At 41.8% G+C, this 15,740-nt stretch overlaps 1 protein-coding gene across 4 annotated transcripts in view; it reads right to left on the reverse strand.

Moving 5' to 3' along the window:
- Positions 1-6,039, reverse strand: part of LOC115005606 (fatty acyl-CoA reductase 1-like) — a 17,975-nt gene extending 11,936 nt beyond the window's left edge. The window contains exons 1-4 of one of the 4 annotated variants that reach the window (XM_029427498.1): positions 5,874-6,039; positions 5,458-5,502; positions 1,222-1,349; positions 1,021-1,088 (exon numbers count right to left, since the gene is read on the reverse strand). In XM_029427498.1, coding sequence (XP_029283358.1) covers positions 1,021-1,088; positions 1,222-1,325 — 172 coding nt within the window. In that variant the 5' untranslated portion in view covers positions 1,326-1,349; positions 5,458-5,502; positions 5,874-6,039. Of the gene's footprint in view, positions 1-1,020; positions 1,089-1,221; positions 1,350-1,649; positions 1,856-5,457 lie in introns of those variants that run through there. The other 3 variants (XM_029427497.1, XM_029427496.1, XM_029427495.1) reach the window with 3 other exon arrangements.
- Between the last annotated feature and the right edge of the window lie 9,701 nt (positions 6,040-15,740).

A 15,740-nucleotide genomic window follows, 5' to 3' on the forward strand; every position in this document is an offset into this window, starting at 1 on the left:
AACAGCAATACAATATGATGCAAATCCAAAATGACTATTCAATTGATACTTGTTGATGTTATTATCATAAAATGCTCACAAACAACATTAATTATTTGGCAAAACAACTTGACCAACATAGGTTAATAATATCTGCAGATGAGGGCAGTTGTCATTGAAAGTTTATATGTTCTGATGTTTTCTCAACTACGCCACGGTCGGGAATTAACCTCTGCTCGTCAAACGTATGATAGAAATCTCCAGCACAGCTACTAAAATGGACCTTGTGGTCAACTACGGTTTATTCCGTAATAAGTCCTACCCCCGAATCTACCAATGTATAATAAAACAGAGCTGCACAACTCCAGTTAGTAGTTTGGCAAAGGAAATCAGCATCACAGTACAACTTTTAAAATCGATGTGACTGTTGAGGCTGTATTGATGCATTTTTCTAACTAAATATTTTGTCATCCTGGATCCAACATCAAATCTCTAACTTTTATGCTTCCTGTAAATCATTTCAGAGGATGCGAACCATGAATGGTTTACTTGAATGACGTTAAGCCTACCTGTGAGACATTTGTAACAAGACGACTTCTGGCTGCTCCACAGTGCTTCCAAATTCAACTTGGAGGACACACTGTTTACAAAATCCTTGCATTTATAGTAAGAGCCCCATGTATTACTCCAAACTATAACGTTTAAAAAAATAAAACCCTAACAAGTTCAGGAGTGAATGTGAAATCATCTGTGTGTAGAATTACTAAAGGACAAGAAGAGGGATTGGTTAACAGTCTGGGAAATGTCCATAATCACCTTCAATGTGTGCAACTTCTGTGGCTGGGATTCACGCTAAGAAAACTCCATAAGGACCCAGCTACAAACTAGGATCCATAAGGAACAGCTGAACAAAAGCTCCTAGTTTGGGTGTGCCAGGCAGTGGGGATCCGATTACAACCATAGTATGTTGTTAAACGGAAAGCTTTTAATGTCAGGCCTTTACAAAGGCTGTGTTTAGGTAAGATAAAAGAGACATCATACCAACTTCCCCCCAGCGAAACGGGTTGATCCCACCGGTTGTGCAGTTGTAAACCAGGAGATTTTTAGACCTGTAATATGGAGGTAATAGTTCAGAGAAAATCTGCATAATTTTACTTTCAATGTACAATTTACATTTCAATACAAGTTGACTAGAAGATGCATGCGAGAAGAGATGTGATCAAGTGTGCGTGTCTCTCGAACCTGTTGAGTGTCTGGGATCCAGAGTACCATGCTGCAGCCAGCGTGGCGTTGATGACCACGTCCACAGGCACCAGGTCAGCCACAGCATCATTAGACGCTCTCATTGTACGCAGGATCCCCTTACCAGCCTAGAGAGGGTTAAAGAAAGACCATTAATGCAGCAGACTTTGAGCCTTCAGGCTAAAGATATAAAACAGACAAGATGACCACAAGTAAAGAAATAGCTGGTCACACAGATCCTAACTTAAATGCTGGACTAATGGTACAGTCAGACTGAAATGTGCTTCCCATTCATTTCTTTGTATAAACCGGAATGACACAGTCGCTTCCAATCACAAATTGACTGATCTGATTAAACTTTGATACACCGGGCTCTGGAATGTCCAGCCAGTTTGAGAGAGAGGGTAAGATGCATCTCTTTTAATTACCATTTGAATATTGCTTGCTTCCATTCTTGTTTTATAACTGCACTGTGACCTAATGTGAGCGGCAGATAAAAGAAAAAGCCACACACACACACACACAAAGCATTACTGCAAATGTTTTTCTAAATTCCTTCTTTTCTTTCTCAAACAGACGTAGATCTGTTTGTGGAGAGTAAAACTGGAGATGGAGAGAGAGTGAAGAACTTCTACAGGAGCTGTACTAACATTGTTACTGAGCATTCACTAAAGAAAGGCACACCTCCTGATCAACAGTTCAGAAAAGAATAAGATGTTGCTTCAATACAGGACTTGCACTGTATTATGTATGCCTTAAAACCTATGTGAATTGTATATCATGAAACAAATAAAATACTTGTTTTTAGTTTTGACTATGAACCCAGAAAAGTACTATTCTGGTATTTGCGGATTCAACATGGAACACAGATGGACTTCATTTCTTTTTTGCATGTATTGCAGTAAAGTGAGAGCAGCCCTATAAATGAGTTTCCTCATTGGTGTTGCTCTTTCAAAATAATTTGTGTTTCCCCTTTGCTGTTTATTTACCTCAACTGTCAGGCATTCATTTCTAATTCACTCTTTATGATAGGTATATTTGGTCATATTTTAGTATGACACTCCCTTCTCCTCTGATCTACACCAGTTTGCCCCGTTAATGTTGTGTTACGGTGTTATGCTGATAATAGAAACTCAATATTTCCTGTATCAATTTATTTTTATTGTGAAACATTTGAAACATTTGAAACACTTCCCATATTATTGTACTTTAAATGTAGCTTTTGCCATCTTGTGGATCTTGTATGTTACGACAAAATAGTTTGGCTGGGACATTAATACACATACATCCAGTGATTTAAATTGAACAATAACACATTATATGAGGAATCCAGAAGGGTAATTTATATAATTTTATAATTGTTTGTTTACTTTGATAGAAAGACATGGACAGGGATAGATGACAAACCACAACAAACCTCTCTTTCAACAAGACACTGTGCCAATGGTCCTCAATTACTCATTTGCTTTTACAGCGAGTCACAGACTCAAACTTAGTTTATAATGTCGAGGAATTCACATTGCAGATACTTACTGTATGTGTAACAATATGGCCACAGATTAGCTCATTGACCATACAGGATCAAGTCATATACTCGGTTTAGACCTAGGGTTGTTGTTGAGTGAGAACTACAGCAAAAACACAGCACTGACCACTAGAGAGCAAACTTTTGTCTTTTCTGTGTCAGTAAATGTAATCTGAGAACACACACACACACACACACACCACACACACACACACACACACACACACACACACACACACACACACACACACACACACACACACACACACACACACACACACACACACACACACACACACACACACACACACACCACACCCACACACCACAACACTTTATGCTGCAGTAGGTAACGCATCTCAGGAATTAATAGGGTTAATAAGACAGCTGCATTTAACCTTTCCCATTGCAGCTTTGTGTCATAAACAACCTCTTACTTAAAAAACAATGGAAATAGAGGTCAAACTCAGGAGGAAAACATCAAAGCCCCAATTCATATCTCTGATCAACCCATAACCCTGACAGACTCCTTTAAATCCATCAGCACCAGTGACACTCTGAAAGGGAACATTAACCCCAATCACATAAAGAAAGGTTCCAGCAAAGACTGTACATCCTCAGGCAACGAAAGAAGAATCATGTCAAAAAAACTCCTGATGGTCCATCCTGACATCAGGCTGTAGATCATCCTCGAGACTAACAGCAACACATCAACCCATAAAATCTGAAAGGAAATCAGACATCTGGAGAAGGTGTGTGACCGGGTCCCCTGGGTGATACTGTAGGAGGTGCTGCGGGAGTATGTGGTGGTGGGGTCACTTTTGAGGGCCATCCAATCCCTGTACGCCCAAAGCGAGAGTTGTGTCCGGATACTCGGCTGTAAGTCGGACTCGTTCCCAGTGGATGTTGGCCTCCGCCAGGGCTGCGCTTTATCACTAATCCCGTTTGTGATTTTTATGGACAGGATATCGAGGCGTAGTCGTGGAGGAGAGGGGTTGCAGTTCGGTGACCTGAGGATCTCATCGCTGCTCTTTGCAGATGATGTGGTCCTTATGGCATCATCGGTCTGTGACCTTCAACAATCACTGGATCGGTTCGCAGCCGAGTGTGAAGCGGTTGGGATGAGGATCAGCACCTCAAAATCTGAGGCCATGGCTCTCAGCAGGAAACCGGTGGATTGCCTACTCCGGGTAGGGAATGAGCCTTTACCCCAAGTGAAGGAGTTCAAGTACCTTGGGGTCTTGTTCGCGAGTGAGGGGACGATGCAGCGAGAGATTTGCCGGAAAATCGGAGCAGCAGGGGCGGTACTGCATTCACTTTACCGCACCGGTGTGACAAAAAGAGAGCTGAGCCAGAAGGCAAAGCTCTCGATCTGCCGGGCGATCTTCGTTCCTACCCTCACCTATGGTCATGAAGGCTGGTGTCATGACCGAAAGAACGAGATCGCGGGTACAAGTGGCCGAAATGGGTTTTTCTCAGACGGGTGGCTGGCGTCTCCTTAGAGATAGGGTGAGAAGCTCAGCCATCCGTGAGAGACTCGGAGTAGAGCCGCTGCTCCTTTACGTTGAAAGGAGCCAGTTGAGGTGGTTCGGGCATCTAGTAAGGAGCCACCTGGTCGCCTCAGGGAGGTGTTCCAGGCACATCCAGCTGGGAGGAGACCCCGGGGAAGACCCAGGACTCGGTAGAGAGATTATATCTCCTCACTGGCCTGGGAACGCCTCAGGATCCCCCAGTCGGAGCTGGAGGATGTGGCCCGGAGTAGGGAAGGTTGGGGTTCCTTACTTGAGCTGCTGCCCCTGCGACCCGATCCCGGATAAGCGGTAGACGATGGATGGATGGATGGATTATCATGGTGTGTTTAAATGTAAAATGTAAAACAAATGCTCGACGTTTCCAAAAGAGCTGCCATGTTCTTCCAGACACAACATTGGAAGCAGGGATCAATGACAGCAGCAGCTCATGGTACTGCCTACTAAAATGTAGTTTTTGGCAAGAAACTTAATGTTTTACAGTTGTTTGACAGCAATATAAAATAGATATTGGAGAGGGAATTATGAGCCATTTAACTTCCTAACAAAGACAGTGTTCAAACATAATAAAGAAGTGTATGCTGATTCACATGGGATTCATTGTTTTGTTTTTGACCGTGGTATTAAATTAGTATCGAGAATCGTGCAATTTCACTGGTATTGATACATTTCTGGTATGGCGACATCCCTAGCCTTCAACATCTTTGGCTGTGACTTTGCCTCAGTTGACTCACAACACACCTTCAACAGGGAAACTAAAATAACCAGCGATCTCTTCCACCCAGCCCACCACCTCTTAACCTTTGAAGGCGCTACAAATCCATATTAACCAATACCACCACATTGAAAAACGGCTCCTTTCCTACAGCAGTCAGATCACCTAACTCCCCCCACATGGCTCCCTTTCCACAAGCTCCTATACCCATATTTTTCTGCAGGCACTGGACTATCATAACATCAATATGTTTACATTCATGAGTTTCCTTTTTGTGAGTGTTGTTGTAATGGTTATGCTGTCTGTTTCTTTCTTTCTTTCTTTCTTTCTCTCTTTCTTTCTTTCTTTCTTTCTTTCTTTCCACTAGAACTGAGCTACTATGCTGCACCGAAACCTTTACCAGAACAGAGAACAGCAAGACTTTCATTAGCGTCTATGGGCCACCGAGAGTTTCTCTTAGTACTTACGGCAATGAATATTCCACTAGGTCCATTGAAGTTATCAATCCAACCCTGAAAGAGCAGGCAGAGGAAAGGAACACAGAATTAGTACTGAAACGATTAGCTGATTGACAGATAATACAATTGTTCTTTTTCTTAATAAACTAATTGTTCATAGATTGTTCAAACATTTGCTGGTTATACATATACTCAAATACAAGGACCTGCTTGATTCTCTCCAGTTCATGTGATAACATATTTAATATATAGTAAAAAAAGACCAGTGGTTACTGTCAGTGCAAGGGGTCATATTGATGGGTGCGACCCTAAACACTTATGTATCTATGTGTAAAAACTGTGAAATGTCCCTTTCAGATTTTCAGACATGAACCATCTGTGTAACCCAATTTCTCAAACTTTTCTGAACCTGAAATGAAACATGCCTTCTGCTTTCCACAGTGATTGGCCAGGAGCAAAGGTGTGTAGAGCTTCTCTACTCCACATTCTTCACATTCCTCACTCACTGCTCAACTGCCTCTGTGTTGGCAGCAGAAGATGTGCAGTGCTTTCAGAGAAGAGAGAGGAGTGCGACTGAAATCTGGGTAGTGTCCTGAAGAACAGCAAATAGACTTTCTCCAGTTCTACGTTTGGTGGCACAGGGTGGTGTTCAACACATCACGAGAAAACATTGCTGCTTATATGCTGCCTGTTAAAGCACAGTACTCTGCAGAGAAGTCCATGTTCAGAGATCAAACAATCTTCCCCCCTCACTATGGACAAACAGCTTCTTAATCAAAAGGTAGGGTTTTTGCGCCTTTGTTAGTACTTTTTAAAACATCCCAAAATGTATCTGGGGTAGTGAACACTTTCATTCAACAGTAATACCTTTCCTGACTTCAGGTAAATAATAACAATAATAATAACAACAACAACAAAACAAACACCATGAAAAAGCAATGCAACAACTGCATGCCTGATCACTCACTGGAAGGCTCTTCCAGCTGGCGCCAACTATGGAAGGTCTGACGATGGCTACATTGAGGTCCGGCCTCTGCTGCACCATATATCAGCCAAGGCTTTGGTGGAGGTGTACGTGTTGGGAGTTCCCCAATCAGCTGGGAGTCAGAGCAGACACCAGCTCGTCATCCATCCAGTGGCACCAAAAGAGAAAAAATAAATAAGATAAGTCTTATATTTATTTAACCACCAGTACTAATAAAGGGCATGCAAATGTGTCTTCAGTGTGAAATAAATGAATAGATTCTACAAGCCATGCTAGTGGCTCTGTGAGGGCTGCACACAAAGGTTCTTTGAGCTTAATGCTGACATAAACATGCTAAACACCCCTACAATAAACACCCTTAGATGCTGATATTAAGAGATATAACGTTTTCCACGTTCACAATCATAGTTGGCATATTAACATTGCAATAAAAAACAAAATAAAAAGCTGAGGGCTGATGGGAATGAATACCTTGAAGTAGTAAGGCTAAAGCAAAGTTGAGAAATTAAAATTGTCCTAATATAAAGTCGCAACATTTTTGCAGATGCAATGTACAAGTCTCCAGGTGTATGGATGCTGGCCTCTTCCTGGGAATAAGTAGGCCAATAAACAATATATCAATGGGATTGGTTCACCTATTCAGTTCAACATGTGTTAGCTGTGGGCATTTGACCTCCGAGTCTGTGTCCGTTAGATTGGAAATGGGCTCCAGCACCGATGAATAAGAGGGTTGCTGTGCTTTGATTGTGCATATGGGTGTAACCGGAGATTATAATTGAAGCATATGTAATTACCATAGCACCGAAGAACATCATAATAAAGACCTCCGTGCTGTGCTTTTTTCTTCCAACTAAACACATCGCATCCAGCAGCAGACTCTTCTATTCTTTTTTTTTTCTTCTCTGTTCCAGTAGATAAAAAGTCATCTCTGTCTCGCAGAGTGCAGCGGCACTTATAAGATAGAGCTCCATTGTTCCTGTGATCTGACAGAGCAACAAGGAGGAGAGGGAGTTTGTTTCAACGTGAAGGATGTGATGAGTGAGAGAAAGCGAGAGGGAGGAGAAGAGATTGGGAGAGGGAGAGAAGGAAAGGGTGAGAAGGAGAGAGAGAGAGGGGGAGAGAGAATGAGCAGAAGAGAGAGAGGAGAGGGGGAAGAGAATGAGCAGAAGAGAGAGAGGAGAGGGGGAGAGAGAATGAGCAGAAGAGAGAGAGAGAGAGGAGAGGGGAGAGACAAGGAGCAGAAGAGAGAGTAGGAGAGAGAGGGGGAGAGAGAATTAGCAGAAGGGAGAGAGAGAGAAGGAGTAAGAGAGAGAGAGGGGGGACAGAGAGGGGGGACAGAGTGAGAGAAGGAGAGGGGGAGAGAGCATGAGCAGAAGAGAAAGAGTAGGAGAGAGAGAGAGAGAGAGGGAGAGAGCGGCCTGAAGGAAAAAAGGAAAGAGAGAGTAGGAAGGAGGGAGGGGGCTGCTGTTACGAACAGATGTGGGGCAGAGAGGCTCATTTTCCAACCCAAAGTGCAGCGAGAAGGAACTCCAGATACGTAGACTTTACTGGATTACATCAGACGTGGCCATGCAGGACTTTTTGTTTCAAAGCTACGATCAACACTGGAGTTTTCATCTTGGGTTGGAATCTGTGACTCCAGAACTAAAAGCGAATTTAAGCGTTTAGCACATTTCTTTCTTCTTCTGTAGCTAGTAAGTGGTTTAAAAATGTTTAGTTACAGTTGATTTGTGACATTTTTTTGCTCTTTTTGGTGTCAAGAAAATCAGCAGCCTGCAGCTCTGGAAACTGCCAGTTGAATCTTTTCTTTTTTTCTCGGAACTCCACCCTCAGCCGTTCGTATGCTATTTGTTTTTCTGACTGAGTTGCCATTGAAGGAGAAAAGAGAGACAGTAGAGAGAGGTGTGATATTTGAGGATTTAACCTGCAAAATGGGTAATACACAGCTTGTGTAGTAACACATAGATCCTCAGCTGCAGACGGAGTGTAACTGCCAGCATGTATGAGAGACACAGGCGGAAGTACAGCTTCTGTGCAAAAGGAGAGAGGACTGTGGATGTGGTGCTCATTAAGGTATGTAGGTGTGTGTGTGTGTGTGTGTGTGTGTGTGTGTGTGTGTGTGTGTGTGTGTGTGTGTGCGTACACAAACAGTATTGATAAGAACACATGTCTGAATATGTGTACAAACCAGTGCTGTTTTAGAGTATTGATCATTTGAAAATATCGTGTTTTTCTTTATTTTGCTAGTCATTTTATCGTATGTCATATTTTAGATGTGTGTATTCTGTAACCAATATGGAGGCATCCATTAACCCTTTGGAGCCTCTGTTCAGTTAGGCTTCTCAGAAATGTCAGTGAATACGTCAGTGGTACTATGGAAGTTGTAGAACAGCTTTTAAGAAATAGAGTAAAATGAAACAGGAAGTAGGGTTTTCTGCCTGGATGTTCACAGGTTTCAACACACCACAGATATCTGTATATGGATGGATAGAGGAGACATTCTGAACCTTAGTACAGTAAGAAGACACACGCATCTTTTCACCCCTGCTACTTTTAATATATATATTATATATTCTCATTGGTTTTTTTTGATAAACAGTTTCGGAGCTTTGGAACTACAGTTTCCATCATGCTTTGGGTGATGCAAAGAGGAAGTAAAATGTTGCCATAGAGACGATGGGTGTTTTCTAGTTGGCTCCTCACTTCCCTCACTCGCGTCTTTTCGTCTCGTCTCAGATCCTTTCAAAGAGAGACGTGAGGATGGAGGGGACGTATTTTACAAACAGGTCAATTTTGAGGATTTTAACTACTAATGATTGGACATTTTAAGTAGGTTATTACTAAACAAACAGGCTGGACATTAGGTAACAATAAGAACTGCTATAAATGTTCCATATAATATCTATAAATAGTTTGTTGGCATAGTACGTTGTGCTTTTAAGACTTTTCTTCCTGTTTCTACAGGTAGTCTGTCTAACTGCCTCCAGCACTGTAAAAAATGTGATAACATTAATATTATACTGATGATGTTTGTGTGTTCACATTAGATTGAGATGACTCTGAGAAGACGGGGTTAAAGGTATAAGATGATGTGTCTTTATCTCAATGGGGAATACACATTGTCCATCTGTCGTCAGTCCCGTCAGTCGGTCCCGGTGTAGTTTCATTTCATTCACACATTTAGATACTTCCTCAAATGCATTTTCCCGTGGTTGTGCCATGCATTGATTTAATTACCAAAACCGGCGGGCCAGTTATGACAGACATATGATATTTTCTCACGGGCTGGATATAATTGTGGCCTTGAGTTTGACACCCGTGCAGTAAACACTGAAACGTGCACATAAATGAGATAAATAACGTAAACGTTTAGTTTATCTAATAAAAGAGAACCTGTTCAATGTGAAAAGTGAGTTGTAAATCTAAAAAAAAAAATCGGGGGGGGGGACGGGGGACACAGACAATGGCAGGGGAAACACTGATAGCGCTTTTAGTACTCGGAGACATGATATACTTAAAGCTCAATTTTATTAAATATATGGCTCTCAAGGAAATATATTTAAAAATATTTGGCTTTTATGGCTCTCCCAGCCAAAAAGGTTCCCGACCCCTGCGCTAGCTGAACCCTAACCCCTGGACGGAGATTATATACACAGACTGAAGTACACAGACGGAAAAATAAATAAATAAAGATATACAGAATGAGATGTTGTATGGACAGAGACATAGAGCTAGATATACAGACAGAGGCTGTGGTTATCGTGATTGGATAGTAATTGGATATATTTCGGCGTGGATGTCTGATCGTCACTGCTTTTTCTGTCTGAGACGTTACCAGTCTTGTATGTCATTTTTAGCTGCTTTTTTCTTTTCTTCTGCACTGCAACTCATAAAATATTGATTATTTTTCTTTTATTTCTGTAACTGTTCCTAAGTAAAGCTTGCACATGGGTGCCAGTGCACAAGGCTATTAGACAGCGGGTCTCAGCACTGCTCCAGCCCCAGCTTTCCTCCACTCTTCACACAGACATCCAACATGTGCAACTCTGGTGTAGATAAATGCTGCCTGTTGTCTCCTACGTGTTGGAGAGTCGCTCTTTTGTGCAGATCTCGCTTTTCTGCAGGATGTTGATAATAGACAGAGCAGGGCAGCATGGAGCAAGGACAACAGATCCATTGAGACAAGTGGCCGAGGGGACAAAGGACTCATTGGCTTCAGTCATTAACAGTCAAACAGCTAAATATGAGGTCATTCTGATGGCTTCGTCCTACACAGTTACACAACAGACCAGTTGGGGGATTTAAAATCCTGTGTCAGGTTGTTAATATCCAACACATATATATTCCAATGAGCTTCTGTCTATCTAACCCGTAAATCCTCACATTTATATACAACGTTGGGACCAGAGGACAGATCTTGTGTGTGTTCTTGTAGGTTACTGCAACCTTCATCTGCACTGTGACTAGACTGGTATAGCAGAGATGGTACTGTAACTGTCTTATTCTTTCTATAGCTTGGTTTGGTTAGTTGGGAGTGTCTCCTCAGAATGAGAGCTACTGTGTGAAGGCTTGTGTGACAGTAACTCCACATGGAACAGGATGCCATTAGTGGTTTGTAAATGTTCATCAGAAGCCAATAGACCACAAGAATGATGTTCAAGGCAGTCTTTACGACATCTTTCTGTGGCTATTAGATATCCAACAAACACTGGATATTTGAGGCGTGTAACAACAAAATTGATATTACACATTTTGAGAAATCTGTTCTTATTTTAGACATTTTCATTAAGGATTCCATAACATTGTTTATTGAGCAGGGACCTTTACAGTGGAAATATTTAAAACAAAATGAAGTTGTAGTTTTAACAATACTAACCCATAATGTAAGATTTTTCTGTTTAACTCAACTATTAGAACAATGTCGTTCAGCCGCAGCAGTCAGGATTTAAACCTGCTCACAGTACAGTTGTGAGTGAACATCGCTGCAGTCCACAGATGGTTGTGTCCCACAAGGATCAATAGTAGGCCCCCAAAGTATTTACATATCGCTATATACATAATATAAATGTTCCAACATAGCAGTGTCCATATCTATGCTGATGAAACCATCTTGTACATGCCATTGACCCAACCAAGAGTTCTAGATCTTACAGTCTGTGAGGACTTTCTGAATAAATAAAACTCAAATAGTATATAACATTGAATTATAAATTGTAAACATTAGTTCAAATTAAATAAGGAACTATAACAACTGTAAATAAATTCATAAAATATATGAAAGTTGAGATAAGAAAACTGCCTGCCTTTAAAAAGCTCAGAACGAGGATACACTGTATTGAACAATACACTATTTATTGAATTGTAAAGTAGTTGGTCTTATGGCCATACTGTATTAGAACATCAAATACATTTCTACTTTCTGGTGGACAAACTATTTCTAAACAACTTCATGGACACACACCAATGTGATGAGATTAAACTAGCCCTCAATGCAATGCAATGATGGAGCTTAACTCACACTAACGCCACACAAATGCAGGGGGGTGGAGGGCAGAGGGGTGGTGCCGAGGGAATTTTTCTTTAGCAATTCAAATCAGCTGCTACTGTAGAATATGTCAGATATGGGCTGTTTGTGTGAAGCTGTCCTGTGTGTGTGTGTCAATGCAAGACACAGAAGTCTCGTAGAGAAGCCCCCCTACGCTTTCTCCGACATTACACTGAACTGGCTGTGTTTGGTTGCAGGGGCGGAACAGTCATTAATTGTGACATGCAAGTGTGTATCAGTGATGTGAATCAGTGTTTGTGTATCGGTGAGTGTGCATCAGTGAGTGTGTGATCTATGAGTAATAACAGGCATTATGTATTGAATTCCCAGAAAACATGCTATATTGTGTTCATATATTGTCATAAAATGAACTATATCGGGATAGAAGACTTTTGCCCATTCCGCTCAGACCTAGTGTCACAAACATCATATTAATATTGATGTGACACTAATACATGTGTGCACCAGTAGAATGGTACCAGAGCAGAACACTGGCGCTACAGAGAACCCAATGAAAACATATCAAGTACTCTGAACAATGAAATGACCTCAACGTTGATGTACCAATCAGAGAAATTAATCTTCCTTTTGTTCCTCTGTTTTCCTTTTTTCTCATAGATCCAGAGGGAGAAGGATGTGTTCTGTCCTGAACCCAACACAGTTTACAACATGCACAGGGTACACTTTTAATGACGGGACAGGGACAATTCCTTATTTTTGAACACACCACACACACACACACACACACACACACACACACACTCAGTATGTGAGGGAATCACTGGATGAATGATTAGATACCTACAGTGAGTATTGTGAAAATTATGTTTAAATCATCCTCTGAAGCAAACTACGAACCTTCGTACAAAGTATATCTGCCAACAGAACATAAACACTAGGATATACCTATTAGTTTGGGACTCTCCCCACTGTAGATCAATCATCATGTAAACTTTACAATCCACCAACATTAGTTTTAGAATGAATAGAGGCCATTCTATGAAGCCTGGCAGGTGTCAAAAACAACTTTGTGGCGTACAAATGAATAAAGTGTGTTTATCATTCATGTGTATGTAATTAGTAATCAATTGAATGGGTTAGCAGGAATAACATAACATACTATAGCAGTGAACTAACAACTCAATTAGAATGGAGGTGTCCTTATTTAAGAAAATGATTATTATTCTACTATCAGGACACTGTAGAGTAATTGTCATATTTTTAGCACGTCGCTCACCACAGATTCTGGTTCTGGTCATCACGACATCAGAACAATAGTTTAAAAAGATTGACACAAGATTTGTAGGAAGTGTCCCCTAATATTCTGCTTCAGGCATTTTCTGGGGCCATGAAGTGATTAATAATAATGAAAATATAAAAAAGTTAATTTATTATTGCTGCAATTTAAAAGCTGGAAATCAATCAAATTCAGCCATCAACAGTTGTAATGATGTCATTCTAGCAGCACAGTATGAGGAAACCGTGTGACACTGTCTCACATACACACTCACTTCTCTGTGGGTTGGCTGATATGAGGTCAACTTGTCCCGGTGGATTGCAACCAGCACTGCAATAAGCTACTGGCTCACACATGGCACCACATATTCTACTGAAGAACAAGATGTCATATCTTTCCCATAATAACCTCGATCGCTGACCCAGTCCGGTGTTTCCATCTTCTCCTCGTTTTTTTTCCAGACGTTCATCAAGACGGAGAGCAGCATGTGTCGCTGTGTTTGTTGCAAAGTGACAAAGACAGTGTGAAAGTCAGTGTGCAACTGGATGACAGCGTCTTTAAAAAGGTATGACACACACATACACACACAGCCACATGTTGAGATAAACATACATACTGGTGTCAGATGGGTTTTACGTCAGCACAGCAGCTCATAGTTATCACATGTCAGGGTCAGAAATAACAGTGCTGCTGCAGCTTTCTACCTTTGCACTTTTCTGAAATGAACCAGGATGGGAAACTTGGTGGTGTGTTATGCAACAGACAGGAAACACTTTTCCGTCAGCAGCTGGGAGGAACCAGAGGAAAAGCAGCTGACTGGCTGTTCCACACACTGCATGGACAACAAACCAGGATGTATTGTGGCTCCACAGAGTGTAGATAATGACCACATAGTCCTTCCACTATCTAGGATACAGGAATAATATTAATATAAGAGTCCTACATTCACAGAAGCTGTGAAACATGTGCATGCTATAACAGAGGAATTGGATCGGTGCTGCCCAGTGTGACTCACTTGTTCTGGAAGAGGCCTTTTCCACTCACTGGTCTCATAATCCTGCATGTGGCTGCTCTTTCTCCCAGAACCTTGTCTTACAGGATCCTTTTGAAATCTGACTCCAACACTCAACTTTTGAAACAAACGATGGGATTTGGACAACAATACCCAATGTCCTCACAGGGATAGAGAGATCAAAAGTCCTTACAGGCCTAGTTTTATGAGTAGTTGGGAAGTCCTCGACAGTAATATGAGCATAATTATGATAGAGCCTTCATCTCTTATGAATTCTTGTCCTCTCCAGCCTGCAGACCCTCCCCCCTGTGTTGGACGAACGGACAAAGGGGTTTGTGTCTCCTGGTCCTCCACAGATGAAGCATTGACACAGGGAGCCCTCAGTCCCAGTGAGGGGGCTTGTCAGTGGGCACACCTGACGCTGCAGCTCCTCGGAGCCCCAGGCTGTCCTGGAAGTCCGAAACAGAGGACCGAGGTAAAGGCTCACACTTTGTACTTTCTAACAAGAGCTGCTCTCATTTTTCAACATAATTTATTTATGTTTAATGTCAACATCCAAACCTATAAAGATACAGATTGCTTTTCCCCGCTTTGCAGAATCACACAAGAAGCCCAGTTCACTGTAAACAGCAGTCTGATAGCAGGAAGAAGATACATGTTATTGAGTGATAACAAAATGAGTTTGAACAAATCTTGATATTGACCAGGGATCCACCGGCTTTGGGCATCATATCCGTGTAGAGGATGGAGACCAGTGAGAACAGAGGGCTCACGGCTGCGCTGTAGTCATCGGTCAGCAGCTATACTGACCAGTAGCTGTTACATACATTGAGTCCTCGGCCGCTGTTTAGGGCATTAAACAGAGTTTTTCACGGATGCGCCACAAATATCCTAATGAAAGCTATTGCTTTTCAAAAGAGTCCCAGTGGATAATAGTTTTGTATTTCTGTTATAAATCCCAGGAGGAGGAAAGGCAGAAGGAAGAGGAGAAGAAGAAGAGAAAAAAGACCAGCTTTCAGAGAGTCCCGCCTCCTCGGCCATGTTACGAGCCTCCATCCGTCCCTTGTCTCCGCTCCGTCGTCACAGCTGGGAGCCGGGCAGGAACAACGCTGCTGCAGATATTGACCTCACACAGCGCAGGTACTGGGTTTCAACTAAATCTGATTATAAGCAGTGTAAAAGGCTTTCTGGGTTAGGATTGTGAAATATCTAGTCCTCATGGCACCTCATAGCGTTGGTCTCGAGTTAGCCTTCAAAGGGCCATCTTTCCCAGAGAGAGTAACCCCAGAGCGTCCCACCCACACCCTTTTAATATGGTGGGAAAAAGTCCCTGATGACCTCTAAACAGCTGCAGCTGTCTCACAACATCTGTGTTTTTTCTTTTCTCTCAGTCTGTTGTCCACTGTTGTAGATATGTATGAAGAAACACACTGCACTCCTCGTCTGTCCACATTCATCAACAAAATAAAATATGCAATACTTTATCCAACTTTCATTTTGGTGGAAAAAGCTC

This window comes from Cottoperca gobio, unplaced genomic scaffold (genome assembly GCF_900634415.1).
Source record: "Cottoperca gobio unplaced genomic scaffold, fCotGob3.1 fCotGob3_330arrow_ctg1, whole genome shotgun sequence".
NCBI classification, from domain to species: domain Eukaryota; kingdom Metazoa; phylum Chordata; class Actinopteri; order Perciformes; family Bovichtidae; genus Cottoperca; species Cottoperca gobio.